The 26,659-nt window shown below is 33.7% G+C and overlaps 1 protein-coding gene across 1 annotated transcript; it reads left to right on the plus strand.

Annotated features, from left to right (window-relative positions):
* The first annotated feature begins 263 nt into the window (after window positions 1–263).
* Window positions 264–26,659, plus strand: LOC145248867 (large ribosomal subunit protein mL40-like). Its single transcript, XM_080110615.1, has 5 exons — window positions 264–382; window positions 11,463–11,537; window positions 15,690–15,860; window positions 21,031–21,229; window positions 26,500–26,659. The coding sequence occupies exons 1-5, from the start codon at window positions 336–338 to the stop codon at window positions 26,614–26,616; spliced, it is 609 nt and encodes a 202-aa protein (XP_079966741.1). The 5' UTR covers window positions 264–335; the 3' UTR covers window positions 26,617–26,659.

Genomic DNA, 26,659 nt, shown 5'->3' on the forward strand with positions numbered 1-26,659 from the left:
ATATATATATATATATATATATATATGATTACTATATATATATATATGACTACAATATATATATATATATATATATATATATATATATATATATATATATATATATATATATATATATATATATACATACAAATATTGACCCAACGGGTCACATGTGTTCTAGTTTAATTTAACATTTGTATTTTATTATAAAATTGTAAATTTAATTTTTAAATGACCATAATTCAATTCATAATTACCACTATCGATTGAAATACGTTTAGAGAAATGTAACATTTACTTCTGGCCTTTCAAATTTTTCTTGTTAGAGTTATCTGCCCTTAATATAATCCAATATGGCCGCTTCCATAGGACTTCTAACAAAAAGCTTGTTTAATCTTAGGTGAGTTGATAAAATATGTTGTCTATAATTTTGCGGAAAGCACCTGGCATTCCTCACAATCGAAAGTAGATTGCGAATGTTTTATACCTTCAATTTGGACTGTAAAAATCATGAATAATGGAGAATAGATTATGTGACCTTCAACGCGAATGTATCGTTTTTTTGTACTTTTGAGTTTTCTATTTACTTTTTCGTTAATCGAATTGCCTTTTTTTTAAATAACTAGTTGTATAATTTTGAATAGATTAAGGAAAATATTGTAATTGTATTATTATTTCTTTTGTTATTAATCTCGATAATATTTTATCACACTCTTGTTTGCCGCCAAGGAGATCCTATTTTTTTATTTTTTTTTTTATTTACTTTTTTTCGTGTTACTACATGTCAACTTTGGTTTGAGTTAGGGGTCACTTTACTATAATAAATCGGTATTTGTACAGTTTAGTCAAGGCATAAAAAAATAAAAATGGGTTTGTATTACTGTACAGTGTACAGTCTGTACACATAGATTCGAAAAAGTTCTAAAAAAACAACAAATACATAACAAATAAATGTTATCAAAGGCAAGATAAGTTACTTTTCTACCAAATTGGATATATTTTTCGTGTTTTTATTCAATGTAACATGTTTATTCAGCTCGAAAAGCATACAGTGTTTACCGATGTATTGGAAAATTCAAAATGGCGCCCGACTCTCTCTTTAACACGGTAAGTTCAGGAAAAGGTGTTAAACTAGACAAAATACTGTTAGAAATTCGCTCAAAATATGTTACCGTGACATAAGTTGACATATATTCGGTGTTTTTTGTAATAGTATTTTGTCTAGTTTATTATTTATAACACCTTTTCCCAAACTTACCATGTTAAAGAGAGAGTCGGGCGCCATTTTGAATTTTCCAATACATCGGTAAACACTGCATGTTTTTCGAGCTGAATAAACATGTTACATTGAATAAAAACACAAAAAATGTATCCAGTTTGGTAGAAAAGTAACATCTTGCCTTTGATAACATTTATTTGTTATATATTTGTTTTTTTTGACAACTTTTTCGAATTTATGTGTACAGTAATACAAACCCATAAAAATATCGAAAAAAGTTTAAATTGTACGTATCTATTAGGAAATGAGGTTTTCCGAAAAAAACATTTCACTTAATTTCATCAAGTAGTTTTTATTTTACAGCGAAAAAACAATTTGTTATGATACCGAGCAAAAAGTTCAATTTTTAGGAAGAAAAGCTACTTATTAAACGTAGGGAGGGAGTGTCGACAATTTAACTGGAGTTATCTCCACATGGTGTTTCTAAAATTCAAACAAAAATTTACAAAAAAATCCAAGATGACTGCCTTCAACACGTTCTCATAAAAACATGTTTTTCCGCTGTAAAAAAAAGCAAAACTACTCGATCAAATTAAATGAAATTTTTTTTCTTTCGATATTTTCATTTTTTAATGTGTTGATTAAACTGTACAAGTACCAATGAATCTAACGTAGAATGATCACTCAGTTCTTGACTACAATTTTTTTTATATACCCAGATGCGTCCTCATTCTGTCCTGCTTTATGCGATGTTTATTATTATTATTGTTATTATTCCGATGACAGCATGAGGGTAAAGTTCTATCCATTAGAAAAAAGATAGGTACTACTACAGTTTATCGCCGAAAATGGAGACGCCATTATTTTTTTTTGGGCACCTGTCGTCAAAATCAGAGGGAGAAATAAGTATTTTAAACTATGGCCGAAGCATGAAATAAATAAAAAAAATTAAATTAAATAATGATTACTTCCGGAAAGAACTAATTACTTGGTGCCCCAGAGCGTAGTATAAACACCATTAACCTCTCCATATTAAGAACAGCTTTCGAGGGTGGGGGAGAGGGTTATTCTAAAAGCCGTTCTTAACATGGGGAGGTAGGTTGGGGGTGTTCATACTATGCTGAGGTACATAGTAATTCATTTAATTAAAAAAAAAAATTATTTCATGCTTCGCTTGCTTCGGTCATAGTTTAAAATACTGATTGCTCCCTCTTATTTTGACGACAGATGCCTGAAAAAAAAAAAAAAAATGGCATCTTTATTTTCGGCAAGAAACTGTAGTAGTACCAAAAGTTATTGGTATTGTTTTACTTTAAGGCCCGTCTCACATTCGTGTATAACAAAATATTTTTTGCGTAGATTTCGGTGTGCTAAAAACGAATCTGCAAACCGTTCCCATCGCAAAAAAAATAGTTTCCATGATATAAAGAAATTACTTTTTCGAAAAGTGGGTGATCACTGTTCCATGTAAATCTAACGTAAAATGAGCACCCACTTTCTGACCACCTGAGAGAGGGGGGCATTTTTTGTGTGTTTATTGGCTAAAAATTTTTTGTTTGATTTCTTTTGCATGGTATTAACCCCTGAACTCTGGGACTCTTTTCCATTTCACAGCCTAGCCTTCGTTTATGCTATGCGCGAGCATAAGTGAAGGCTGTTACATATGCACTCGTGTACCAAACTGCCTTGTCACAGTGTAGTATTGGCAGAAAATTAAAATTAGACGAAAAACAAATATTAAACCATGTAATTCTATATGTTATCACAGGTGGCCATTTTGTACGCGCAAGCGCGCGTCGACCATATGCAAAAAAATTGGTACATGGGGAGGGCTCATCGGATTTTTATCTGTTTGTCAACTGTTTCATCAATGCACATGCGTGAATTGTTCACATGACGGATTACTTATGTTAAGAATAAGTAGGTCTGAAAACACTTTTTAAAGATCATGTCAAGCTGGCTATCGTACTTACTGTAATTTTTGGCTTTGATCTCAGCATGAGTATTTTTTTTTTTACTTACAAGAAGTGAACTGTTTAGGAAAAGCATAATACTTGGTTGAGAGTTGTCTTCACGCACACAGATTTTCACTTTTATAGATGCATAAATTATAATGTCAGTTACGACCAAATGAGCCCTGGAAAATTTTTTTTTTTTTTAAATTCCTTTCCTAACTAGATAGGTATCTTCCTTTATTGATAACACATCAAAGGATGATCTATGCATCCTGAAACACAAACAGAACAAATACAGTGTTAGAAGTGCAGCACTACTAGACATATCTAGTGCGTATCTATCTCCCCCCCCCCCAAGTTTTTGGGGTAACCACAAAACTTAATTGAATAAATACAACAAAAGTCTCCAACTGAACACCAACCAAGTCTGTGGTTAACACACAACATCGGACTAGAGTGGTCGTTGGGGTAGACTGCCCTCACACTCACAGCATTATTCTGGCTGGTCCGAGTCTAACCATATCACGATCACTTGTCACAACGCGGCTTTCGCCGTGTGGAATGTTTCATTTCACTGCGTCCCGCCGCGTTATGTGGTTGTAGACGTGCCAGGGCACGAGGCAGCTTCTTCTCAGGCATGGGAGGCGTTCCGTGGGGAGTAAGAACCGGAGCTGGTTCTATGCCAGCACAGGGTAGAGGGATGCTGTCATGCTCAGACGGGTTGTGGGATGCTGGCTGCGTCTGTGATGGCTGTTGCATGGGTTCCATGGGTGTTGAGGGTGGAGGCTCCAAAGATGGGCCTATGGTGTCAGGGTACTGATCGGAAGGTGATGGAGATGTGGTGACAATTGGCCGAGGTTCCAAAGACTTGGTGGGCAGGCCCTGACCTTGGGCAGGGGCATTATGGGGCTGTACCCGTAGAGGTGTCTGCCTCTGCAGAAATGGTATGAATTTTCATAGATGCTGTCTAGTGCGTATCTATCTATTAACTGAAAAGATTTTCGAGCATCTTCTTCTTGAACATTTCTATATATATATAGCAAACCCCATTCTCTCCAATGGTTTACTTCTACTTGTGCAGTTGTCATTGCACAAAGGCAGCATGCATTCCACAGATTTAACCGACATAAGTCCAGTTCAAACAGCCAGAAGTAACTGTAAGAAAGACATAGCGACAGCTAAGAGAGAATTTACTGAAACCACCAAAAAATGCATTGAAGCACAGAAATTAGGAACCCGTGATCTCTAGAAAATCTACAGCAGTATAGTAAATAATGGACAATCAACAATTCCCCCACGATCCAACAATCATAAGGTTGTTTGCTCAGCAACCAAGAAGGCTAACATGCTTGCCAGTCGGTTTGCCTCCAACTCCACACTGGACCCTGCTAACCACCCTCTCCTCGATTTTTCCTTTGTGAACAGACGCCACACTAGACGATCTGAAAATCACCCTGTCTCAGGTGCATGCTATCATAAAAAATCTTGACACTTCAAAAGCATGTGGACCAGATCTCATCCCGGCTGTGCTATTAAAAAAGTGCTCCGCCGAAGTAGCTCTAGTTCTCTCCAAACTTTACAACAAATGCCTTAAGGAATCTTGCTTTCCTGACTGCTGGAAAACTACTCCTGTGGTACCAGTTTTCAAGAATTCCAGCGAAAGAACTGACCCATTAAATTATCGCCCCATTAGCCTCCTCCCACTTTTCACCAAAGTATTTGCGTCCATAATTAACCAAGCTCTAGTTCATCACCTTACAGATGCTAAACTTCTGACCGACCAATAATATGGATTCCACAACAGACATCCTAACTGTAATCTCTGAACGTATATACCATTCACTGGACAAAGCAGGGGAGGGTACATCGGTAGCTCTAGATATATCTAAGGCTTTTGACAGGGGATGGCATGAATGTCTTAAGAAAATCAGATCATACGGTATCACTGGACGAATAATTAAATCCTTCTTAGATAAGAGAAAAATCCAGGTTGTCCTCGACAGTCGAGCATCGAAACAATGATATAAATGCGGAAGTGCCTCAAGGGTCTATCCTTGAATCTCTGTTATGACCTCCCTGACAAAATTGTCTCTGAGATGGGTATATATGCTGATGACACCATGCTCTATAACAGACATGACAGGAAAACAAATGAACACATATCTAAAGAAATGGCAGAAACGCTAGAGGATGACCTCCAATTTGTAGTGGAATGGAGAAAAAAATGGATGGTCACATTCAATGCTGCCAAGACTAAACTTGTTTCCTTCAATAATTGCAAGAAACCTTCTCTACCACCAATAGCAATGGCCAAAAACTCTTTATCTGAAAGTACATCTTTTAAACTCCTTGGCCTAACATTCACAGGAAACATGAGTTGGAACAATTACATTGAGAGCATTGCTAGGACCGCTGCGAAGAAGGTAGGTTCTCTCTACCATGCTAGAAAGCTATTAACGCCTGAAAGTATCCTGTACCTCTATAAGGCCACCATTCGCCCATGTATGGAGTATTGTTGTCATATTTGGGCTGATGCATCTGCTACTAGTCTCTTGCTCATGGACAAGATTCAAAAGAGAGTCGCCAACCTGATAGGTCCTGAACTGTCATCTAAGCTTCAGCCTCTGTCCCATCGACGAAATGTTGCATCCCTCTGCCTGTTCTACAAGTACTTTAACAGTGAATGCTCCGATGAACTGCAAGCACTTGTACCCCCTCGACGTAAATACCCCCGACAAACCCAACAAGCAGCAAAATCCCACCCCTTCACAGTAGAGATCCCTAGATGTAAGAGAGCCTTCTACTCCAGTAGTTTCTTCCCCAGAACTGCTAGACTTTGGAATTCCATTCCGGGTCCCTGCTTCCCCAACTGTACCGACATGCAGAAGTTCAAGTGTAATGTGAACCAACATCTTGCTGCCCAACTCCCTACATAGTACCCTTGTAGCTTATGTCCCTGATAGTAACTCCTACATCAAAGTGGCAATGTGCCTTGTTTGGAGTGAAAATGTCATTAAAAAAAAACCTCACATGTCTCAATTTGTTTCCGGTTTTTTTTTTTTTTTTTACTTCCATTTTTCTTTTTAAAGGAATTTAACGTGAAAAAAAAAACATGATGTCTTTGCTGTTGTGCCCATCGCCAAACCAGAAGTAGCAAAGGTTTAAATTAAGGCTAGTCAATCAAAAAGAGGGGTTGATTTTCGAAAATATCTGAAAAAAGCGACCCCTCCCTGTAGAAAAGTGCCCAGTTGAGGGTGAAGGAATTAATTTTTTTTTTAACCAATTGTTCGATATTTGTTGTCCGAAGTGTTGACCTTCAAAACGATACCGATCTCATGAAAATCCGTTGCTTCTGTCAAAAGTTTTAGGCAGACATACATACGTACATTTAAACAGACAGGTGAGATTTATATTATAAATGGGCATATGACCTTGCCTTATGAGAAAAAATTCAGAAAGAGTGCCGTTTCATGTCCAATCATAGAATTCGTAATCAGATGGGTAACCATTTGGAAATGCTGGGTGCTGTATGTATTCAAATAAGAGGTAACAATACTTTGGAGAGATGAACACCTCTACCTTGCACAATTTCAGGTTGCCCTTGATAAGGTGTAGTAGCACCTGTTAGCCTCCTTCTGATATTCCAAAGGGTTACCCGATAGAGTAGATCTAGATGTTTTTATACATTTAGATAGTTTCTTCGCATTTAGATAGTTTCTTCGCATTTAGATAGTTTCTTTGCATTTAAGTAGTTCATTTACATTTAGATAGATCTTTACATTTAGATAGATCTTTACATTTAGATAGTTTCTTTACATTTAGATAGTTTCTTTACATTTAGATAGTTTCTTTACATTTAGATAGTTTCTTTACATTTAGATAGTTTCTTTACATTTAGATAGATCTTTACATTTAGATAGTTTCTTTACATTTAGATAGATCTTTACATTTAGATAGTTTCTTTACATTTAGATAGTTTCTTTACATTTAGATAGTTTCTTTACATTTAGATAGTTTTTTACATTTAGATAGATCTTTACATTTAGATAGTTTCTTTACATTTAGATAGATCTTTACATTTAGATAGTTTCTTTACATTTAGATAGTTTCTTTACATTTAGATAGTTTCTTTACATTTAGATAGTTTCTTTACATTTAGATAGTTTCTTTACATTTAGATAGTTTCTTTACATTTAGATAGTTTCTTTACATTTAGATAGTTTCTTTACATTTAGATAGTTTCTTAACATTTAGATAGTTTCTTTACATTTAGATAGTTTCTTTACATTTAGATAGTTTCTTTACATTTAGATAGATCTTTACATTTAGATAGTTTCTTTACATTTAGATAGTTTTTTACATTTAGATAGATCTTTACATTTAGATAGTTTCTTTACATTTAGATAGATCTTTACATTTAGATAGATCTTTACATTTAGATAGTTTCTTTACATTTAGATAGTTTCTTTACATTGAGATAGATCTTTACATTTAGATAGTTTCTTTACATTTAGATAGATCTTTACATTTAGATAGTTTCTTTACATTTAGATAGTTTTTTACATTTAGATAGATCTTTACATTTAGATAGTTTCTTTACATTTAGATAGATCTTTACATTTAGATAGTTTCTTTACATTTAGATAGATCTTTACATTTAGATAGTTTCTTTACATTTAGATAGTTTCTTTACATTTAGATAGTTTCTTTACATTTAGATAGTTTTTTACATTTAGATAGATCTTTACATTTAGATAGTTTCTTTACATTTAGATAGTTTCTTTACATTTAGATAGATCTTTACATTTAGATAGTTTCTTTACATTTAGATAGATCTTTACATTTAGATAGTTTCTTTACATTTAGATAGATCTTTACATTTAGATAGTTTCTTTACATTTAGATAGTTTCTTTACATTTAGATAGTTTCTTTACATTTAGATAGTTTCTTTACATTTAGATAGTTTCTTTACATTTAGATAGATCTTTACATTTAGATAGATCTTTACATTTAGATAGTTTCTTTACATTTAGATAGTTTCTTTACATTTAGATAGTTTCTTTACATTTAGATAGATCTTTACATTTAGATAGATCTTTACATTTAGATAGTTTCTTTACATTTAGATAGTTTCTTTACATTTAGATAGTTTCTTTACATTTAGATAGTTTTTTACATTTAGATAGTTTTTTACATTTAGATAGATCTTTACATTTAGATAGTTTCTTTACATTTAGATAGATCTTTACATTTAGATAGTTTCTTTACATTTAGATAGATCTTTACATTTAGATAGTTTCTTTACATTTAGATAGTTTCTTTACATTTAGATAGTTTCTTTACATTTAGATAGTTTCTTTACATTTAGATAGTTTCTTTACATTTAGATAGTTTCTTTACATTTAGATAGATCTTTACATTTAGATAGATCTTTACATTTAGATAGATCTTTACATTTAGATAGTTTCTTTACATTTAGATAGTTTCTTTACATTTAGATAGATCTTTACATTTAGATAGATCTTTACATTTAGATAGTTTCTTTACATTTAGATAGATCTTTACATTTAGATAGTTTCTTTACATTTAGATAGTTTCTTTACATTTAGATAGATCTTTACATTTAGATAGTTTCTTTACATTTAGATAGATCTTTACATTTAGATAGTTTCTTTACATTTAGATAGTTTCTTTACATTTAGATAGTTTTTTACATTTAGATAGATCTTTACATTTAGATAGTTTCTTTACATTTAGATAGATCTTTACATTTAGATAGTTTCTTTACATTTAGATAGATCTTTACATTTAGATAGTTTCTTTATATTTAGATAGTTTCTTTACATTTAGATAGTTTCTTTACATTTAGATAGTTTTTTACATTTAGATAGATCTTTACATTTAGATAGTTTCTTTACATTTAGATAGATCTTTACATTTAGATAGATCTTTACATTTAGATAGTTTCTTTACATTTAGATAGTTTCTTTACATTTAGATAGATCTTTACATTTAGATAGTTTCTTTACATTTAGATAGATCTTTACATTTAGATAGTTTCTTTACATTTAGATAGTTTCTTTACATTTAGATAGTTTCTTTACATTTAGATAGTTTCTTTACATTTAGATAGTGTTTTACATTTAGATAGATCTTTACATTTAGATAGTTTCTTTACATTTAGATAGATCTTTACATTTAGATAGTTTCTTTACATTTAGATAGTTTCTTTACATTTAGATAGTTTCTTTACATTTAGATAGTTTCTTTACATTTAGATAGTTTCTTTACATTTAGATAGTTTCTTTACATTTAGATAGTTTCTTTACATTTAGATAGTTTTTTACATTTAGATAGATCTTTACATTTAGATAGTTTCTTTACATTTAGATAGATCTTTACATTTAGTTCTTTACACTGAGATAAATTTACAAATTTTAATATTCAAATATTTGATACATTTTACTCATACATTCAAAACTTATTATTCAAAATAAACCTAAGTAGAAAGTTTTACTTTATTATTTATGTGGTGCTGCCCACCTTACGGATAACAATGAACTCTTCTGCTTACTATAAATGTTTGAGAGAATATGTCTCCTGACATTATGCACAGATCATGCACACTTGGCAGTCGAACTGACGTATAACCACTTCTTTGTATTTATTGTATTTGTCTTTCCTTTTCAATATATTTTTTTTTTCCACTAAATACCAAGTTGTCTTTCTTCCTCCTGACCATTACCGGTCCACAACAATTAAATTTGTACGCCATAATTATGTTAACACACCAGTTCTTGTTAGATCACTCAAGTTAAGCAACGTTATGCCTGGCCAGTACCAGATGTGTGAGCATTTGGGAATACTAGGCACTGTGTGTATATAGGTAAGCAGGTATGTATAATACCTTAAGAAAATGAATGCCCCTGCCTTGCACAGTTTTAGGTCACCCTTGGGCAAGATATAGCACCTGTTAACCTCCCTCTGATACTCTTGAGGTTTACCATGCAGAGGGTAGATGGAGTTCCTCAGCCGTAATGAAGTCAATACATCTAGTTATGGTAGGTTGTGTTGAAAAAAAACCCCAAAAAAACTAAAGGGAACCTGCTGGCCCTGTGTGATGACGTCCACGGTTGGTATATTTCCATTGTATGGAAAGGTTGTTTTGTTCTCTCGCACTGCAAGAACTTAGAAACCAGGGTCAGAAAGTGGGATTGAGAAGATGGTGTCTCCGAGGACCTACAAAAGTGCCTGGGAAACTCCAACGGCATTCCCGATAAGGGCATCTGAGGCGATTAGCAATAAATTAACCCCTTCTCAAAGAGAGAAGGCAAAACCTGGGAGGATGGACCTCTTAGAACTGCACAGAAATAAACTCCCACCGCAAAATCAACAGGGACTGGATCGTTACAAAAATGGTTTTGGGGGCCGAGGATACAGTGGGCACACAAACCTGGAACCCTTATGAAACAAAAATAATATGATATATGCAAATGTAGGCGCTATTGGTTAGAGAGAAAATAAAAAAAAAGAAAAGGATTGCTGCTGATTAGATAAAAGAAAAAGTGAGCATCTTCATCATGGAAAAAAGAAAGAATACAAAATAATCTGACTTTTTTTTTTTTTTTTTTTTTTTTTCAAGAATTTATGTGACTGAAATAGGAATAAAGTCCCTAAATACATCTTCCGGTCACATAAACTATCTTTTACCCTGTACACCAATCTTTTAATGATGGTGTCCCAAACAAAAACTTTTTTTTTGTTGTTTTTTTTTACTTGGGACTCGCCACTTATTAAGACCCGAAGGCCACTCGAGGACAAGGGTTAATGAATGTACGGTGGTAGTGAAGTAATCGTTAATGATGTAAATTGGGTGGAATTTGATTCTTTATGAGGACGACTTAACAGGAACTTGATTACCTTAGATTTGAAGCTTATGTTGTATTTAGCCGGGAAGCATACCAGCAGAACAGTGTTTCAAAGGCTGGCAGTTCTGGGAAAGTAATTTCAATTTGTCATGGACCAGTACGGAAGTAGTAAGGCTTATAAAACTGTCACAAGAATGCTTATTTATGTAGTGTAACAAGAGACAGTCAAACAACAAAAAATCATTGAACCGGTTTAAATAAGATCCTTTCCTTTTTTTTTTTTTTTTTTTTTTTAAATTTTTAATTTTTTTCAAATTTTGTAATTTTTAAAAAAATTTCCAAGTGATGCTAAAGAAGCAATTAACTACTCCCACAATAATGTTAACTTAAAATCATTATTATTCGTCTTCCATTAATTTTCTGTTTCTTTCCATCAGGTTAACAATACCTTGCCATCGCTTGATTCATACTCAGGGCACACCACTAAATATTCATGCAACAAGTATTCTCTGGTAAGTTAATATTGACTCAGTTTATCTTTTGCCATAATGGTTAGGGTGTTGGACTGAGATACCAGAGTTCAATCATCGGTTGAATCATTCCAAATATTTAAAAACAGGGAACATGAACAACATACATCATAACATCATCCAACATTACAATTCAACAATATTACTGCATAACATCCAAATTACAACATCCAACATTACGATTGAACAAAATATGACCTAAAAAAATCCAACATTAAAATTGAAAAAGATATGACCTAAAGAATATCCAACATTATGATTTAACAAAATATGACCTAAAAACTATCCAACATTACAATTCAACAATATTACAGCATAACATCCAAATTACAACATTAAACATTACAATTGAACAAGATATGGCTTAAAGAACATCCAACATTACCATAAAACAACATAAGAAAACACTATACAGTTTTGTACAGCTTCTTTAAGAAGTTAAAAACAATTTTCAGCCTTGCTTTTTTTCTGGTGATCGTATCACAATATAAACACTGGTTTCTGGTCAACCACTTAACTAATTATTGCTTAGATTATTTATTTAATTATTCATTTTTTTTTTCAATGTCATCTCATATTAGACTCTTGGAGAACTTTTTCTAGGTTGTTTGGAGTCCAGGGGATTTAATGCTGATGGGATTTCGTTCAGGCTTGGTTTATCTTGAAGTGATTCTACCTTCCTCTCCCTTTTTATTATAATGATTAGCGCCTTACATCAAGTGGCTTCATGCTTTGTTTGAAGCAATTTCCATAAAAAAAGTAAATACAAATGCAGCATATTTATATAGTCTACTAGCAGGAAAACTCCATGTTGCTCAGGATTGAATGAAGATCAACAAAAGTTTCACCTTCCCATATTTTATGGTCATCGAAATCTGTGAAATCGGCCATTTTTCAATTAAATCGATAAATTGCCTGCTCTAGTTGGGGACCCACCATGGTGCACTGAGAGGAGGCTTTACATGCCTCTCCACACTCACTTAGTCCACAATACATTGTAGTCCACATTGCACTGCAGAGAACCTGCTATTGATTTTTATAAAATTATTTTTATATAAGAACTTGAATTAAAGTTTAAAATGCAAAATGCTTTAATTGTACTCTAAAAAGAAACATTCACTTCGAACACACCCCTGTTATATCAAAGAACCTACTGTTGATTTTATATAACTGGCCTTTCAACTTGTGTAGTAATTAAGCGTCTCAAATACTTTTGTGATATTAGTCTGCACAAGACGTTAATTTGGTCAAAATCGCCTGTTCTTCTTTCATCGGGTTATTTCGATTATTGATACTTATTGAAGACATTCTGATACAAAACCTATCTTAGAACACTGCTAGGCACATAAAGTACATTTGCTTGAAATTTCATAAAAATTGGCCCACCCATTTAGGAGTCCATAGGGAATGAACTCACACACAAAGTTCCTTTTATATTATACTTGTAGGTGGGTGACTGGAATTGTCCGTGCACTGGACCCCCCCCCTTCCATAAATTTTTTTTCAATTAAAATAACAAGGAGTGCTCCCTGTGTGATTCCCCCCCCCCCCCCCCCCCCGAAAAAAAAAGAAGAGCTGCGGTGGCCGGGCTCGAACATGAAATGTAAAAGAAGGAAAGAAGGCAAAAACTTACGGGCAAACGCTTTTGCCCACATGGCCATGAATGCTTATGACATCATAACATTGCAAAATAAATATTTTAAACAGTGTATGACTTGTGAAAAATGGACCCCCTCCCCCACACACCAATTCCAAATAGCGGTCCAGTTGACCCTCACAAAATGAATCTTTTTTTTCTAATTTTCACATATTATGCATCCGGGGCATTACCCTTTAAGATTGTACCAGTTTCATGCTAATCTGATGTGGATGACAAAAGTTTTTAGCAGACATACAAACACACATCTCTCCTTTATAAAATAGCAGAAGATAGAGATTATTGTCATAGGCAGTCTTATCACTTGACAATATTTTGTGACATCATTGTTGAATTTTACTAGAATAATTTTATAGAATACTCATCACACACAATTGTTTCATTCCTAAAAGAAACCATCACATTAAATACATTGATAAATATTTTACTAGCAGGGTTACCCAGCGTTGCCCAGGTGTGTCGAGGTGGTGTAGTAAGGAACCCTGAGAGGTATTCAAAAAAAAAAAAAAAAAAAAAGTGGTGGCAGGCAGGCAGGCTCGAACCTGTAACGCGAAGGAGAAAAAGAAGATGCATCCATGGTGAAACCGGAAGTCGCAAACATTGGAATTAAGGCTAGTCAATCCAACAGAGATGATGACTTGCGAAAATGTCAACGAAAAAACCGCCCAGTTGAGGGTGTAGAGATTAATGTTTTTGGCCAATTTTTCGGTATCTGTTGTCCGAGATGTCGAGCTTCAAAACGATACCGATCTCGTCAGGATCCGTTGCATGTGTCCAAAGTTTTTGGCAGACATACATTTTGCCTTTTATATTATAGAATGGATGATTGCTTTTATATTTAAGTAGTGTTTACTCTAGGTTGTTGCAAAAGTTTTTTGCCGATTTAAAATTTCGCCTTGAAAATGAAAAACTGTTTTTGAAAAATCTTTATTCATAACAATAACGGCCTTTGCTCTCTATAATTTCATTTCATTTGTCAACAATTTTTTTAAATGACTAGTAGGTTACAGTCAACTAACATACTTCCTAATTTCCAGCATTATGCTACCGGAAGCGGTGATGAGGCAAATCCGTTCTACTGCTTCTTTTTCTTATGCTTATATCTCTGCAGATACTCTTTTTTTCTTTTATTACATTTTTCCTATTGTTCTTTTTTATTTAATAATCGTTGAAAGGTTTTTTGGTCAAGAATTATTTAAATTATTATTATTATTTTTTTTTTTTTGAAAGACTTATTACAAAACTCTTTTAAAAATCTTTTTAAAACTATTTTGAGAATATTATGTATTGGATACGTTTTTTTTTTATGATATTTAAAATTTTGTTATTTTAATTTCAATAATTTAATTTGTTATTTTGATTTCAATAATTTTTATTTTATACTTTCATGAACGTATTTTTATTATATAAATTCAAATAAAAAAAACTTTTATTTTTAAAATTTCAAAAATAAACTTATTTTTATAATTTCATAAACAGATTTCTTATAAAATTGCAAATAAAATGAAGCTTTTATTTTTTAAATTTTGTTATTAAATGTGCAAATAAAGACTAATTGTGTTATTTTTATCTTTTTATAATTTTGTTCATTTTTATTGCATACTTTTCAATAATATCCTTTTCTTATATTTTATTTCAATAAATCGTTCCACAATAGAAATATTGAAGAACAATAAAAGTGAACGAATTGATTTGCCTTGTCACCTCTTTTGGTAGCATAACGCAGGAAGTTAGGAAGTACATTAGCTGACTATAACCAACTTGCTTGTAAAATTCTTTAGATTTAGAAGTGAAATATGAATTTAACTTGTGTTCAATCTCCTCTCGTGATTTTAACCTAAGGCCATCCAAATGTTTTTGTAAGAATATGCGGGATGGGGCAAGATTCCTCAACCAAATTCTCCGGCATCTTTGGTTAGTAGTTCTGTGTAGGGACGAGCATTATCATGATGGCAGATGACCCCCTTTCTGTTGATAAAATGTAGTTTTCAAATCAAAATGAGTGAGAATAATGCAGAAAAATATAAATGATGCTTTAATAATCTGAAAGAAAAAGTTATAAATTAATCATGGTGACATTTTTTTTTTTTAAGTAATTACAATATTCACAAAATAAATTGCAATGATTTAAAAATACCTCTTCTTTTGCACCGACCTGATATATCATATTTTTATTAATATAAATGAATTTACATGGTCACGACATTGGACATGTTAATGTTTTGCACACATAAATGGTCAGTTAAAACCAGAAATCTTCGTCAGACGACTTAATAAATGGTTGCTTTCCACAAAAGAAACCGGTCCTCAGATCTTAAATTATATATTACATATAATACCGAAAAATAATCTTTGCTGTAACAGAAATGTTTGCACCAGAGACAGGCTTGTATTATGTAAATATGTAAATCCTTCAGATTTAAGAAAGGATTCTCTTATATTATTTTTCATTTTTTTTTTTTTTTTTTTTTCTTTAGCGGAACTCCGATGAAGAAGAAGAAACGAGTGGATCCGCAAATGGTTCTTATGAGAGAACAAAAGAAGAAAAGAAAAATTGAGAAACAAATTCGTCGTCTTGAAAAATATGCGCAGAAATTAAAACCAATTGATGAAATTCAGATCAGCCACAAATTACGACAGGAGACAAAGTAAGTTGCTGTCATCTCGTTCACCTAGTCTGTAAGTTAAAAAAAACAAAACAACAAAAAAAAAACACGCAAAAAAATCCAGTGATCAAAATAAAAAGCCAATGTCAGGTTTATTATAAACTGTGGAAAATCTTAGACATTAAAACGCAAAACAAAAAATGGCACACAGTGTAGATTGAATGATACTTCAGTGCTTTTTTTTTTCTTTTTTTTTACATGGAAGCCACTCGGGAATAAGGGTTATTGCATGGACAGTAATCAATGGGACAATATCGCAGTAATTGTTAGTAATGGAGATCTGATAAAGTGTCTTACTTAAGGGGGCGATTCATCAGGAACTAAAAAAAAAAAGTGTTGGAGTTATTTTCCTACTTCTTCCAAATGGCGTGAAGAAATTGTCGCTCCTAGTTTAACCATAAAATTTGACTTTCTTATTTAAAAATAAATCTACTTGATCAATTTTTTTTCTTTTTACATGGAGTTCACGACTTATCAAGGCCCGGAAGCCACTTGGGGATAAGGATTATTGCATGTACTATAATCAATGGGATAGCATCGTAGTAATTGTTAGTATTGGAGTTTTGATAAAGTGTCTTACTTAAGGGGGCGGTTTGTCAGGAATTTATTTACGTTGGACTTGAAGACATCCAAGTTGTAGTCAGGTAGGAAACGGGCAAACGGAAGAGAGTTCCTCAGGCGTGCACTTCTAAGAAAAAAGCTCTGTTCATGGAATCTACGTTTTGATTTAGGCTTGTTAAGATAGTTGACAAATCAATTTGTTAAATATGTCATTTTAAATGAAAACAATATTATGTACTTAATTCTCATATTCCAAATAGTAATCTGTGACTGACGTAAAAAACATTTAAAAATAAAAAACGTTTTATTTCTTGCTGTTAATGGTAGCCAATTGGATACGATCTTTGCTAATCAAAGCTCGTGTTGCCAGGTTCGAATTTATCAACTGGTGTTAATCGTGACACCATGCACTGAAGATTCCTGAAAGGATGAAACACTAGTGTCTGTGGGTATTTAATTATTATGGTAAAAACAATAATGTCAGCCCCTTTAAGAAACTTGTTTCTTATCATTGAGCACTTTCAGTTGAATAAAGTCGGTCAATTTTGTTCTTATGCATAGATCGGTTTATAACGATTAGATCACTGTGATTGACGTAAAAAGAAAACATTTAAAAATAAAAAATATTTAAATTCAATGTTATTTCTCACGGTTAATGGTAGCCGATTGGATACGGTCTTTGCTAATCAAGCCAGAGATAGCTCGTGTTGCCGGGTTAGAATCTATAGACTTGTGTTAATCGTGACACCCTGCACTCAAAATTCCTGAAAGGATGAAACACTAGTATCTGTAGGTATTTAATTATTATACCTATTTACTATGCCTCCCCACGGGACAGAGTTAGACACCAGGGTCGTTTTTTAACGTGGAGAAAAGGTACAAAAATAAAAATTGTCTCAATCATGAAGGATTTCTCCTCCACCGAAAGAGAACAAGAAATAGGTATTTAATTATTATAGTAATATAGTAATGTTTATTTATATTAGTAGGCTATGGTGGGGTGTGTTTTGTTTTTGTATTATAATGAAATAACGGGAAAAATACATTTAACCACCACCTATTAATATTAATTAAAGAAAACATTTTACTTTAAACAGGATGATATTAAAATATGGAGGTAGAATTCATTTAATATGAATATCTGAAATAATGCTTGAAGCAACCTCTGAGTTACTTCCCTTGTTCTCATTTCACTGGCCTTTTATAAAAGTGGTCTCTAATGTGACATGTTCGGCCGTCCATGTTAGTAGGCCATGGTGGGGTGCGTTTTTCGAGGGTCGGATGAATAACAAAACTTTTGGTACTTGTACAGTTTAATCAAGACATTAAAAAATGAAAATATCAAAAAAAGTTTAAATTGTACGTATCCGTTATGGAATGAAGCTCTCCGAAAAAAAAAAAAAAAATTTCACTTAATTTCATCAAATAGTTTTTTTTTACAGCGAAAAAAAACAAGTTGTTATGATACCGAGGAAAAGGTTCGATTTTTAGGAAGGAAAGCTAGTTATTAAAGATGGGGGAGGGAGTGTTGGCGCATTAACTAGAGTTATCTCCCCGTGGTGTTTCTAAATTTCAAACAAAATTTTACAAAAAAATCCAAGATGTCTGCCTTCAATGCGCTCTCATAATAACGTGTTTTTCCGCTGTAAAAAAAAAACCTACTCGATCAAATTAAATGAAATTTTTTTCCGAAGATCTTCAGTTCAAAACGAATAGGTACAATATAACTTTTTTTCAATATTTTCATTTTTTAATGTGTTGATTAAACTGTACAAGTACCAAACTTTTTAATGTTCGAATGTAGAGATCGTGATTTTTGAAATTTTTTTTTTATTTTAATTAAATGAGAATTTTGGATGTTCGCCTTTCCTATCTTCAATGAGTGACGAAGAAATCTTTCTAGACCGAGGTAATTATTTTTGCATCATCGCAGAGATCAGTTTAGAAACTTTTTATTTATTTATTTTTTTTTCTTTAAGTAATATGTATGAGCAAACAAAAGACGGTCAAAAAAATACATAAATTTATTTACAAACCTTTTTATGAATTTTATTTAAAGAAAAAAAAAATCTATTTACTTGCCTCTCTGGAAGGCCAAAGTTCGGCACTATGCAATGCATGGAACCTAGCATACTTAAACTACATTTAAACGAATATTATGCAGAGATATAGTGTCATAGCATTTGAAAAAGATATTCTCTGGGTGTCTTTCATGCCACAGAAATTCCTTCAGATAGGAATCTGAGATCTTCTACAACCGAGCATTGATTTAATAAATTGTTCATGACGATTCCAATAGCTTTCTATTGTCCGTGTATGGACGTGATTTTTTTAAATTTTGTTATTAAAAGTGCAAATAAAAGCTAATTGAGTTATTTTCATCTTTTTATAATTTTGTTAAGTTTTATTGTATATTTTTCAATAATATCCTTTTTACGATTTACAAAATAATGTGATTTTTTTTTTCTCATCTTCACCCCAAACAAGGCATCTTGTCACTTGGACGTAAGGGGCTACTAATTGGGTCCATGCCCAATAAAGATTAAGAAGTTGGTTTATGTTACAGCCTCTTTCATCTCTTAAATTTTCTTATAATAACAGCTTGTAAGGTTTTCCTTGAGCTTAGAGAATAACAAAAAGTCACAGGGAGCAAGGTCTGGACAATAAGGAGGGTGAGGAACTGTCTTGATGCCTATCTTGGGCCTGGCAACGTGTTTCTTTCTGATTTTCTCTGAGCATCTTTAAGACAAACTTTGCACAGATCTTCTGCATCCTCGGGTCCTCGCGAATAATTGCGTGTACAGTTCCCACACTGACATCAAACTGCGCCATAATTGTCTCTATAGACACATCACGCTCCTTATTTATGAAATTCTTTATTTGGCCAATCAACTCTTGTGTTCTTTTTTTTTTTTTTTTACTCACTTTCACCCCAAACAAAGTATATTGTCACTTGGACGTAAGGGGCTTCTAATTGGGATGATGCCCAATAAAGATTAAGAAGTTGGTTTATGTTGCATTTGAACTTCTGCATATCAGTACAATTTGGGAAGCAGGGAGCAGGAAGGGAATTCCAAAGTCTATCTGTTCTAGGGAAGAAACTATTTGAGTAGAAAACTTTCTGACATTTAGGGGCCTCAATAGTGAAGGCGTATGATTTTGTTGCTAAGCAGGTTTGTCGGAGAGATATATGTCGAGGGGCACAAGTGCAATGAGTTCATCAGAGCACATTCCATTAAAATACTCTTAAAACAGATTTTACAGTATAGTAGGACAATCCCAAATCGTTCTCTTTTGTGCTCCCTGCTCATTGCTTGTATCATGAGATTAAATTAAAATTTAATATTTAAAAAAAATTTTTGTCGCTATTTTAAAAAAAAAATTAAAATAAGTATTGAGTTTGTACATCCACAAAACACAAAATATTTTCCCAAAAGGTATCCTTGACCTTTGAACTAGTAGCAAAGTGTAGTATCTGTTCTGATACTACACTTCATCTTTCTTCTTGTTGGTTGTTAAAAAATCGCACCTGACATTAAAAAAATAAATATTTAAAAAATCTTTCTAGACTGAGGTAATTTGATTCTTTTTTTTTTTTTTTTTTTTTTGATCAATCTCTCTCTTTTAAAAACAGAATTGTTTTACATAGTTAAAGCTTGGATCCTGACAGCAACAGATAAGTCTCAACTATCAGGCCTCAAAATGTTCCTTAATTGTGAAACTAAATAAATTCATATTTTTAAATAAAAAGAAAAGATGCTTTGTTTGCTATTTTGTGAAACGTTCAATTTTTTCAGCAGCAGAGGTCACTGCTTGCCATTAATAAGGATGAAAATGCTGCCCGTAAAGACAATACGCATACCAAAGCCGACGCATAGCTGATTATAGCTGATGCAATATTGATCGATCCCTTTGGTGTAAAGGGATGTGCCTATTGTTTGATCATATCTAACACCAGGGGAGCAGGCTGCTGTCCGTGGAACAGAATAAAATTTTAGAAACGTCCCTACGACAAACTCAGTAACTCTCTGCGGCAAATGATTGGATCACATTCTCTTTTCTATTGTTTCCACAGAAACCCATTGCTGACCCTACTGGGATTTATAGGGTGTAGGCAGTCTAGTTGGGGAGTTGTTCAGCAAGATGTTTGTGCACATTGCATTTAAATTTTTACATATTGGTATGCTTGTGGAGAAAAGGAGGGAATCGCAAAAGCAAGCGATTTTTTTTTTTTTTTCTTTATACTAGGGATTCACTTATAAAAACCCAAAGGCTATTCAAGAGTAAAGGTTAATGTGTGTCAGATGTAGGGTTGCGGAGTCAAACTTTCACCATCCGACTCTGTAACTCTGGTCAGATGGCTGATAAGATGACACCATGATAATTGTTAATGAAAATTGGGCAAGAATTTGATTATTTAAGGGGGATGGGTCAATAAGAACTTATTTACATTGGACTTGTTATAGTCAGCTGGGAAGTAGCTCTTTGGTATTGAGGATAAGTTTGAAACCTGTAAATGGCATTTTATTGAAATATTTGCCTCCAAAATCTTATTCCTTTTTTTTGTCCTTTGTTTCTTATTTGTTTTTAGTTTGCGACGCAGACAAAAGCCGGTGATTTCATTCGAAGAAAATGAAGAGCGAGTGAAACTGTGCAAAGAATGGGCACAGTATCAGAACAAGTTGTTCAGTGAAGGGACGAAAACATTAGCTTTGATGGAAGCCTCACAACAAAAAGCTTTGACCGAACTGAGGAATGAATCAGAAGAACTTTACCAAATGGCTATTCAGGTAAGAATCGGATAAAATCCTTCACTTTTTTTGAAAAAAAAAAAAAAAAAAAAATTCATCCCTATATATACATTATCTTATTTATAAACTAGGTGCTTGTCCAGAATTCTTCTTATATTAAAAACAAAAATACAGAAAATATCTTTATGATGTTCATACCTGACATGGATTGAAAAGATCATACACCAAAAATCATGTAAATTGATCAAGTAGTTTTATTTTTATAAAGAATATCAATTTAAAACGATTTTATGTGATTAATGGGAAATCTTATGCATTACTAAGCTGATCTGACACAAGTTTAAATTATTGTTGAGTTATTTGTTTCTACAAAATGGCGACATAAAACTGTCCCTATTATTTGGATTCATTAGACTATTGTTCTTATCTTGAGTGCCATTTTCACAATGTTTTGATTGATGTAATAAGGTGCATGTTGTTGAACTTGGGAATTTCGAGTAGAACCCTTTACTTACTTCATGGGGGTAGCATGCTCTCGTTCCATCAACCATGAATGGATAGAGGTCCTAAGTAATTCGCAATTGTAGTTTTTGGTTGAGAATTGAACCTTCAACCTTCAGGAGAATATCACTTTTACAATTGAGTTTTGCAAGCACTCTAATCACTGCGCCACGTTGTGAAAATCACCCTCAAGATGATGACCAGTAGTCCGATGAATCCAAATAATATGAATAACCAATCTTCATCTCAAAAATTCAGAAATGTAAAACAGTCCCTTCTTGCTTATTCATAAACAGATACCCAGGGGCCCACTTGGTGCCAGATGGTCACATCATACCACAAATATATGAATATACAAATAGGCATTATATAAATCCTTTTACCAAAATTAAATAGAGATGCGGGGGAATAATAAAAGACCAGAACACAAGGTGCATTCAATTAGTTTCCATATTCTTTTGTACAGGCATTTAAAATTGTTGTAAACTCTTGAAAAGTCAGTATGTTATTGCTAAACATCTTATGAGATGACAAATTTTTATGATTTCAGGTTCAAATGAACAGCTACAGCAAGAATTGGAATACATCCTACTAAAGCCTGATTATCACAGCTGGTGGATTTCAAAAATGCAATCTGGATGTGAGGAAATTTTTGAAGAACGATATGCAATAAAAATCTGTTTTAAAACTTGGAAAAAATTACACAGAAATGTATGGACTGCTTCACACTGCTTTTGGACTATCTTGCATGAATCGAGCATCAGTTTTTGAGTGACATAAGAGATTAGAGGAAGGCAAGGAGTCTGTGAGGGATGATGAGAGGTATGGGAAGAGTAAGAAAGTCAGAACATAGGAGTTTGTTGGCCAAATAAAGAATTTCACAGATAAGGGCCGTCGTGTGTCTATAGAGACAACAAGTGCACAGTTTAATGTCACTGTTGGAACTGTACGCACAATTATTCATGAGGAACTGAAGATGCAGAAGATTTGCTTCAAAGTTTGTTCCAAGGGTGTTCAGAGAAGATCATGACTATTTGACCAAAATGGACATTAAGACAGTTCCTTACCTTCCTTATAATCCTGTGACTTTTTTTTATTTTTTTTATTTTTATTTATTTTTTTTTTTTACATTTTCACCCCAAACAAGGCACATTGCCACTTTGGTGTAGGGGGCTACTATCAGGGGAGACAGCTACTGGGGCACTATGTAGGGATTTGGGCAGCAAGATATTGGTTCACGTTGCACTTGAACTTATGCATGTCAGTACAGTTGGGGAAGCAGTGACCTGGAATGGAATTCCAAAGTCTAGCGGTTCTGGGGAAGAAACTACCGGAGTAGAAAGCTCTTTTACATCTAGGGATCTCTACAGTGTGGGGGTGGGATTTTGCAGCTTGTCGGGTCTCTCGAGGGTGTTTACGTCGTGGGGGCCAAGTGCTTGCAGTTCATCAGAGCATTCACCATTAAAATACTTGTAGAACAACATTTGCTTATTCTTTAAGCTCAAGGAAAACATTAGAGGCTGTTGTTATGAGGCCATTGAGGAGATGAAAGAGGCTGTGACAAGGGTTATTAACACAGTCACCCAAGAGGACTTTTTCCAGAAGTTGTGGGAACGGTACAACAAGTGCATTGCAGCTGGAGGAGATTACTTTGAAGGGGGGTTAGAGTTTCATGTGTGTACGATCAATTAAAAGTGTCTGTACGGAAAAAGTCTGGAAACTTATCAAAGGCGCCTCATACTTTCAGTAAAGGTTTTAATTACAAAAGAAATAATAATCAGAGAAGAGGAACTCAAATAGTTTTGGTAAAATAAAAGAAAATCTGACGGATGAGTTCATTCACGGGGAGGAGGGGCTAAGAATATAACTTACAACATTTTTCTTTTCAAGTTTTATAGTGAAAAGGAGTTAATTGTGTCCCGTTTCAGTAATAAAATTCTTGTATTTGCAGGAATTTTTTTTTTACCTTAATACTTTTCCATTTATTTTACTAGCATGCCGCCTAATGTTGTCTGCTAATAAAATATGTTTAAATACGATATTTTAATTTATGCAGATTCTTATATTCATTATTATTATGGAGCCAGTTCTCTATTGATTGTTATGTTGTATCCAATATATAGTCGGTCCTGGATATGACCTAAAACTATATCCAATGGTGAGGCCCCACCTTGCAGGAGTGTGGAGCCATCCTTTAATTGCCATTGCTCCCAGGTTCACTCTGACCCGGAGTGGTAGTACCTGTTAGGGTCCCAACTATGGGTTAAATAGAATCTGACTTAAAAAAAAAATACTCCATTAAAAATCGTTCCTCAAAATAACTAGATTCGGCATTAAATAACCTGAAAAAGGTTGATATGCCGTAAAACAAAAACAACCAACCAACCAACCAATATATAGTAGTGATTTCAAAAGTTAAAAATAAGTGACTTGATTCTTATTAACTAACATCTCCAGCATTATTCATTACCGTCTGGGTTAAGTCCATATGCATATCAAAATTAAAAAAAAATATGAACGTAGTTAAACATATAAATGTATATTTGCACATGTATAGGAGATGCACATTTAGTCAATTTAAGCCTGCCAAATTTCAATTTTTTTCAATTTTGACCCTTTAGCAGCTATTTTTACCAGCTAAAAGCCAAATCAGAATTTGTTCCACATGTCAGAATCCCCTATATATCAAGTTTCAAGTCTGTAGACCAAAAATTGACAGAGTAGTTTGGTAGAGATCGTTCTTCACACAGACAATGCCACTTATATATATATATATATATATATATATAAAATTGTCCCCCTAAAGAAAACAACTCTAGAGATTTATTTTAAACCGTTTTTTTTTTTTTTTTTGAAAGAATCAATTCAGGTAACTTGATTATGTAGTAGAGCTGACATCTATTCACCATAGCTGCTTTCAGCCTCAATCACAGCCTTGATACGGGTTCAGAACTCGGAACATGCCTTTTCCACAAGCGCTGGTGGGAGCTCGGCGAATACTTGGTGGATGGCGGCAATCAGGCTGGCTTTTGTGTTGTGGGAGGTCATGTTGGTGATGTTTTCAATGTATGACCAAATTGAAGTAGTTCAGCAGGTTAAGGTCGGAAGAGGAGTGGGGGAGCAGTGAGAGTAAGGTACAAAGTCGTAGTACTCCTTCTGAAGCCAAGCCTGGGTCTACTTGGACTTGTGGGCTGGTGCCGAGTCCTGCTGCCACACCCAGGGTCTGCCAGCGGCCACCTGATTGCACCAGGGGATCACCACACTCTTCAGCACATCCAGGTACACTTTGGTGTTGACTTTCAAGCCGACTTCAAAGATGTGAGGTGGCATGATGTGGCCCTCACTTGAAACCACACCAAAGACCATAACCGTGGCCAGAAACTTTGTTTTCATCACCTTGGGCATGTCCCTGTTATTCGTGACAATCCAGCAATGCATTTTGAGGATGCTGGCTTTGTATTTATATCAGAAAATTTTGAATTCGTGCAAGATCTTCGTACTGGCTTGGTGGGAACTTCGCTTTCAACTGATTCTCCACAAAGGTCGTTTGCGTCTATTAGTTCAGAAAATTGCATACTTTCCTTTTCACTTGTAGGGCTTTCTCGTTCACTAACAGATTGCATGCATAATATTATCTGGGCTTATAGTCTTATCTCCATTAATTAATTTGGGATCCAAGCTATTACGTTGACGGTAGTTCCAATGCTAGAAAATAGATATACATGAACATAGTGAGGATTGATTTTTAATAAAATCTCTAAAATGAACTTTTAATTGGGCTGGGTCCTGGATATGACCTTAAACTATATCCAGTGGTGAGGCCCCAGCTTGCGGGCTTTGAGGAGTGTGGAGCCATCCTTTAATTGCCATTGCCCCAGGTCCACTCTGACCCGGAGTGGTAGTACCTGTTAGGGTCCCAACTATGGGTTAAATAGAACCGACTTGAAAACAATAAATATATTCTATTAAAAAGTTTTCTTCAAAATCTTTGGATTTGGCATTAAATAACCCGAAAAGGGTTGATATGCCGTAAAACAAAAACAACCGACTTAATTGATCTGAGACTGCTTATTAATTATTTACAGCTGGCTATCTGAAAGTTGTTTCTCAATCCGCCAGCCAGAGATCTAGTTAATAACAGATGGTCACTCACCACCACAAAATAAATGAATATACAAATAGACAACAAATAATTCCTTTTACCAAAATTAAATTTTTGGAATATGACATCTTCGTTCCATGGTTTTTTGGTTGCTTTGTTTTACAGCATATCAACCCTTTTCAGGTTATTTAATGCCGAATCTGGTGATTTTGAAGAACGATTTTTTAATATAGTGTATTTGTTAAGTCGTATTCTATTTAACCCATAGTTGAGACCCTAACAGGTACTACCACTCCGGATCAGAGTGGACCTGGGAGCAAAGGGTGGCTCCACACTCCCTAAGGCCTGCAAGCTGGGGCCTCCCCATCGGATATAGTTTAAGGTCATATCCAGGACCATCTTCGTTCCATGATGAGTATATTAAAGATTTTACGATAAAAATCATTATGGTTTACGTACGTACACCATAATGTATGTTTTTTTCATAATTTATGTATTTTTGTTTTTTCATTAAGTTGAATTCTTAATAAGCACTAATTTTCAAAATTTTCTTTTTTTTTAAGTTTGATTTTCCTTGTATTAAAAACCGACCTTGTATCTACCTCTGCCTTGTGGAGAAAAGCAAACAAGACGGGAATTCAAGAATAACTTTTTGTTTCATTTCAATTCTTTTGTCACATGTAAAATATTTCATTATCTTTTCCAGATTGATGAGCACCTGATTCCATTTAAACACGAAGGCCCACTTAACACAGTTGCAATTCCAGAATATGATGCACCAGATGGAAATTATGAAGACGTTTCTCGAAAGTGGGACTCCTGAGATTAGGTTTAAAGTTTTAATAAATTATTTCGTAATAATAAGA

The sequence above is a fragment of the Euprymna scolopes genome, chromosome 27 (genome assembly GCF_053919585.1).
Source record: "Euprymna scolopes isolate OS-2025 chromosome 27, ASM5391958v1, whole genome shotgun sequence".
NCBI lineage: Eukaryota > Metazoa > Mollusca > Cephalopoda > Sepiida > Sepiolidae > Euprymna > Euprymna scolopes.

Excerpts from the sequence above, each read along its gene's own strand:
- LOC145248867 (XM_080110615.1), top strand. The coding sequence starts at position 336 with ATGGCCGCTTCCATAGGACTTCTAACAAAAAGCTTGTTTAATCTTAG. Across the intron at positions 15,861-21,030 it reads AAATTACGACAGGAGACAAA|TTTGCGACGCAGACAAAAGC; the intron begins GTAAGTTGCTGT and ends ATTTGTTTTTAG. Across the intron at positions 21,230-26,499 it reads TTTACCAAATGGCTATTCAG|ATTGATGAGCACCTGATTCC; the intron begins GTAAGAATCGGA and ends TATCTTTTCCAG.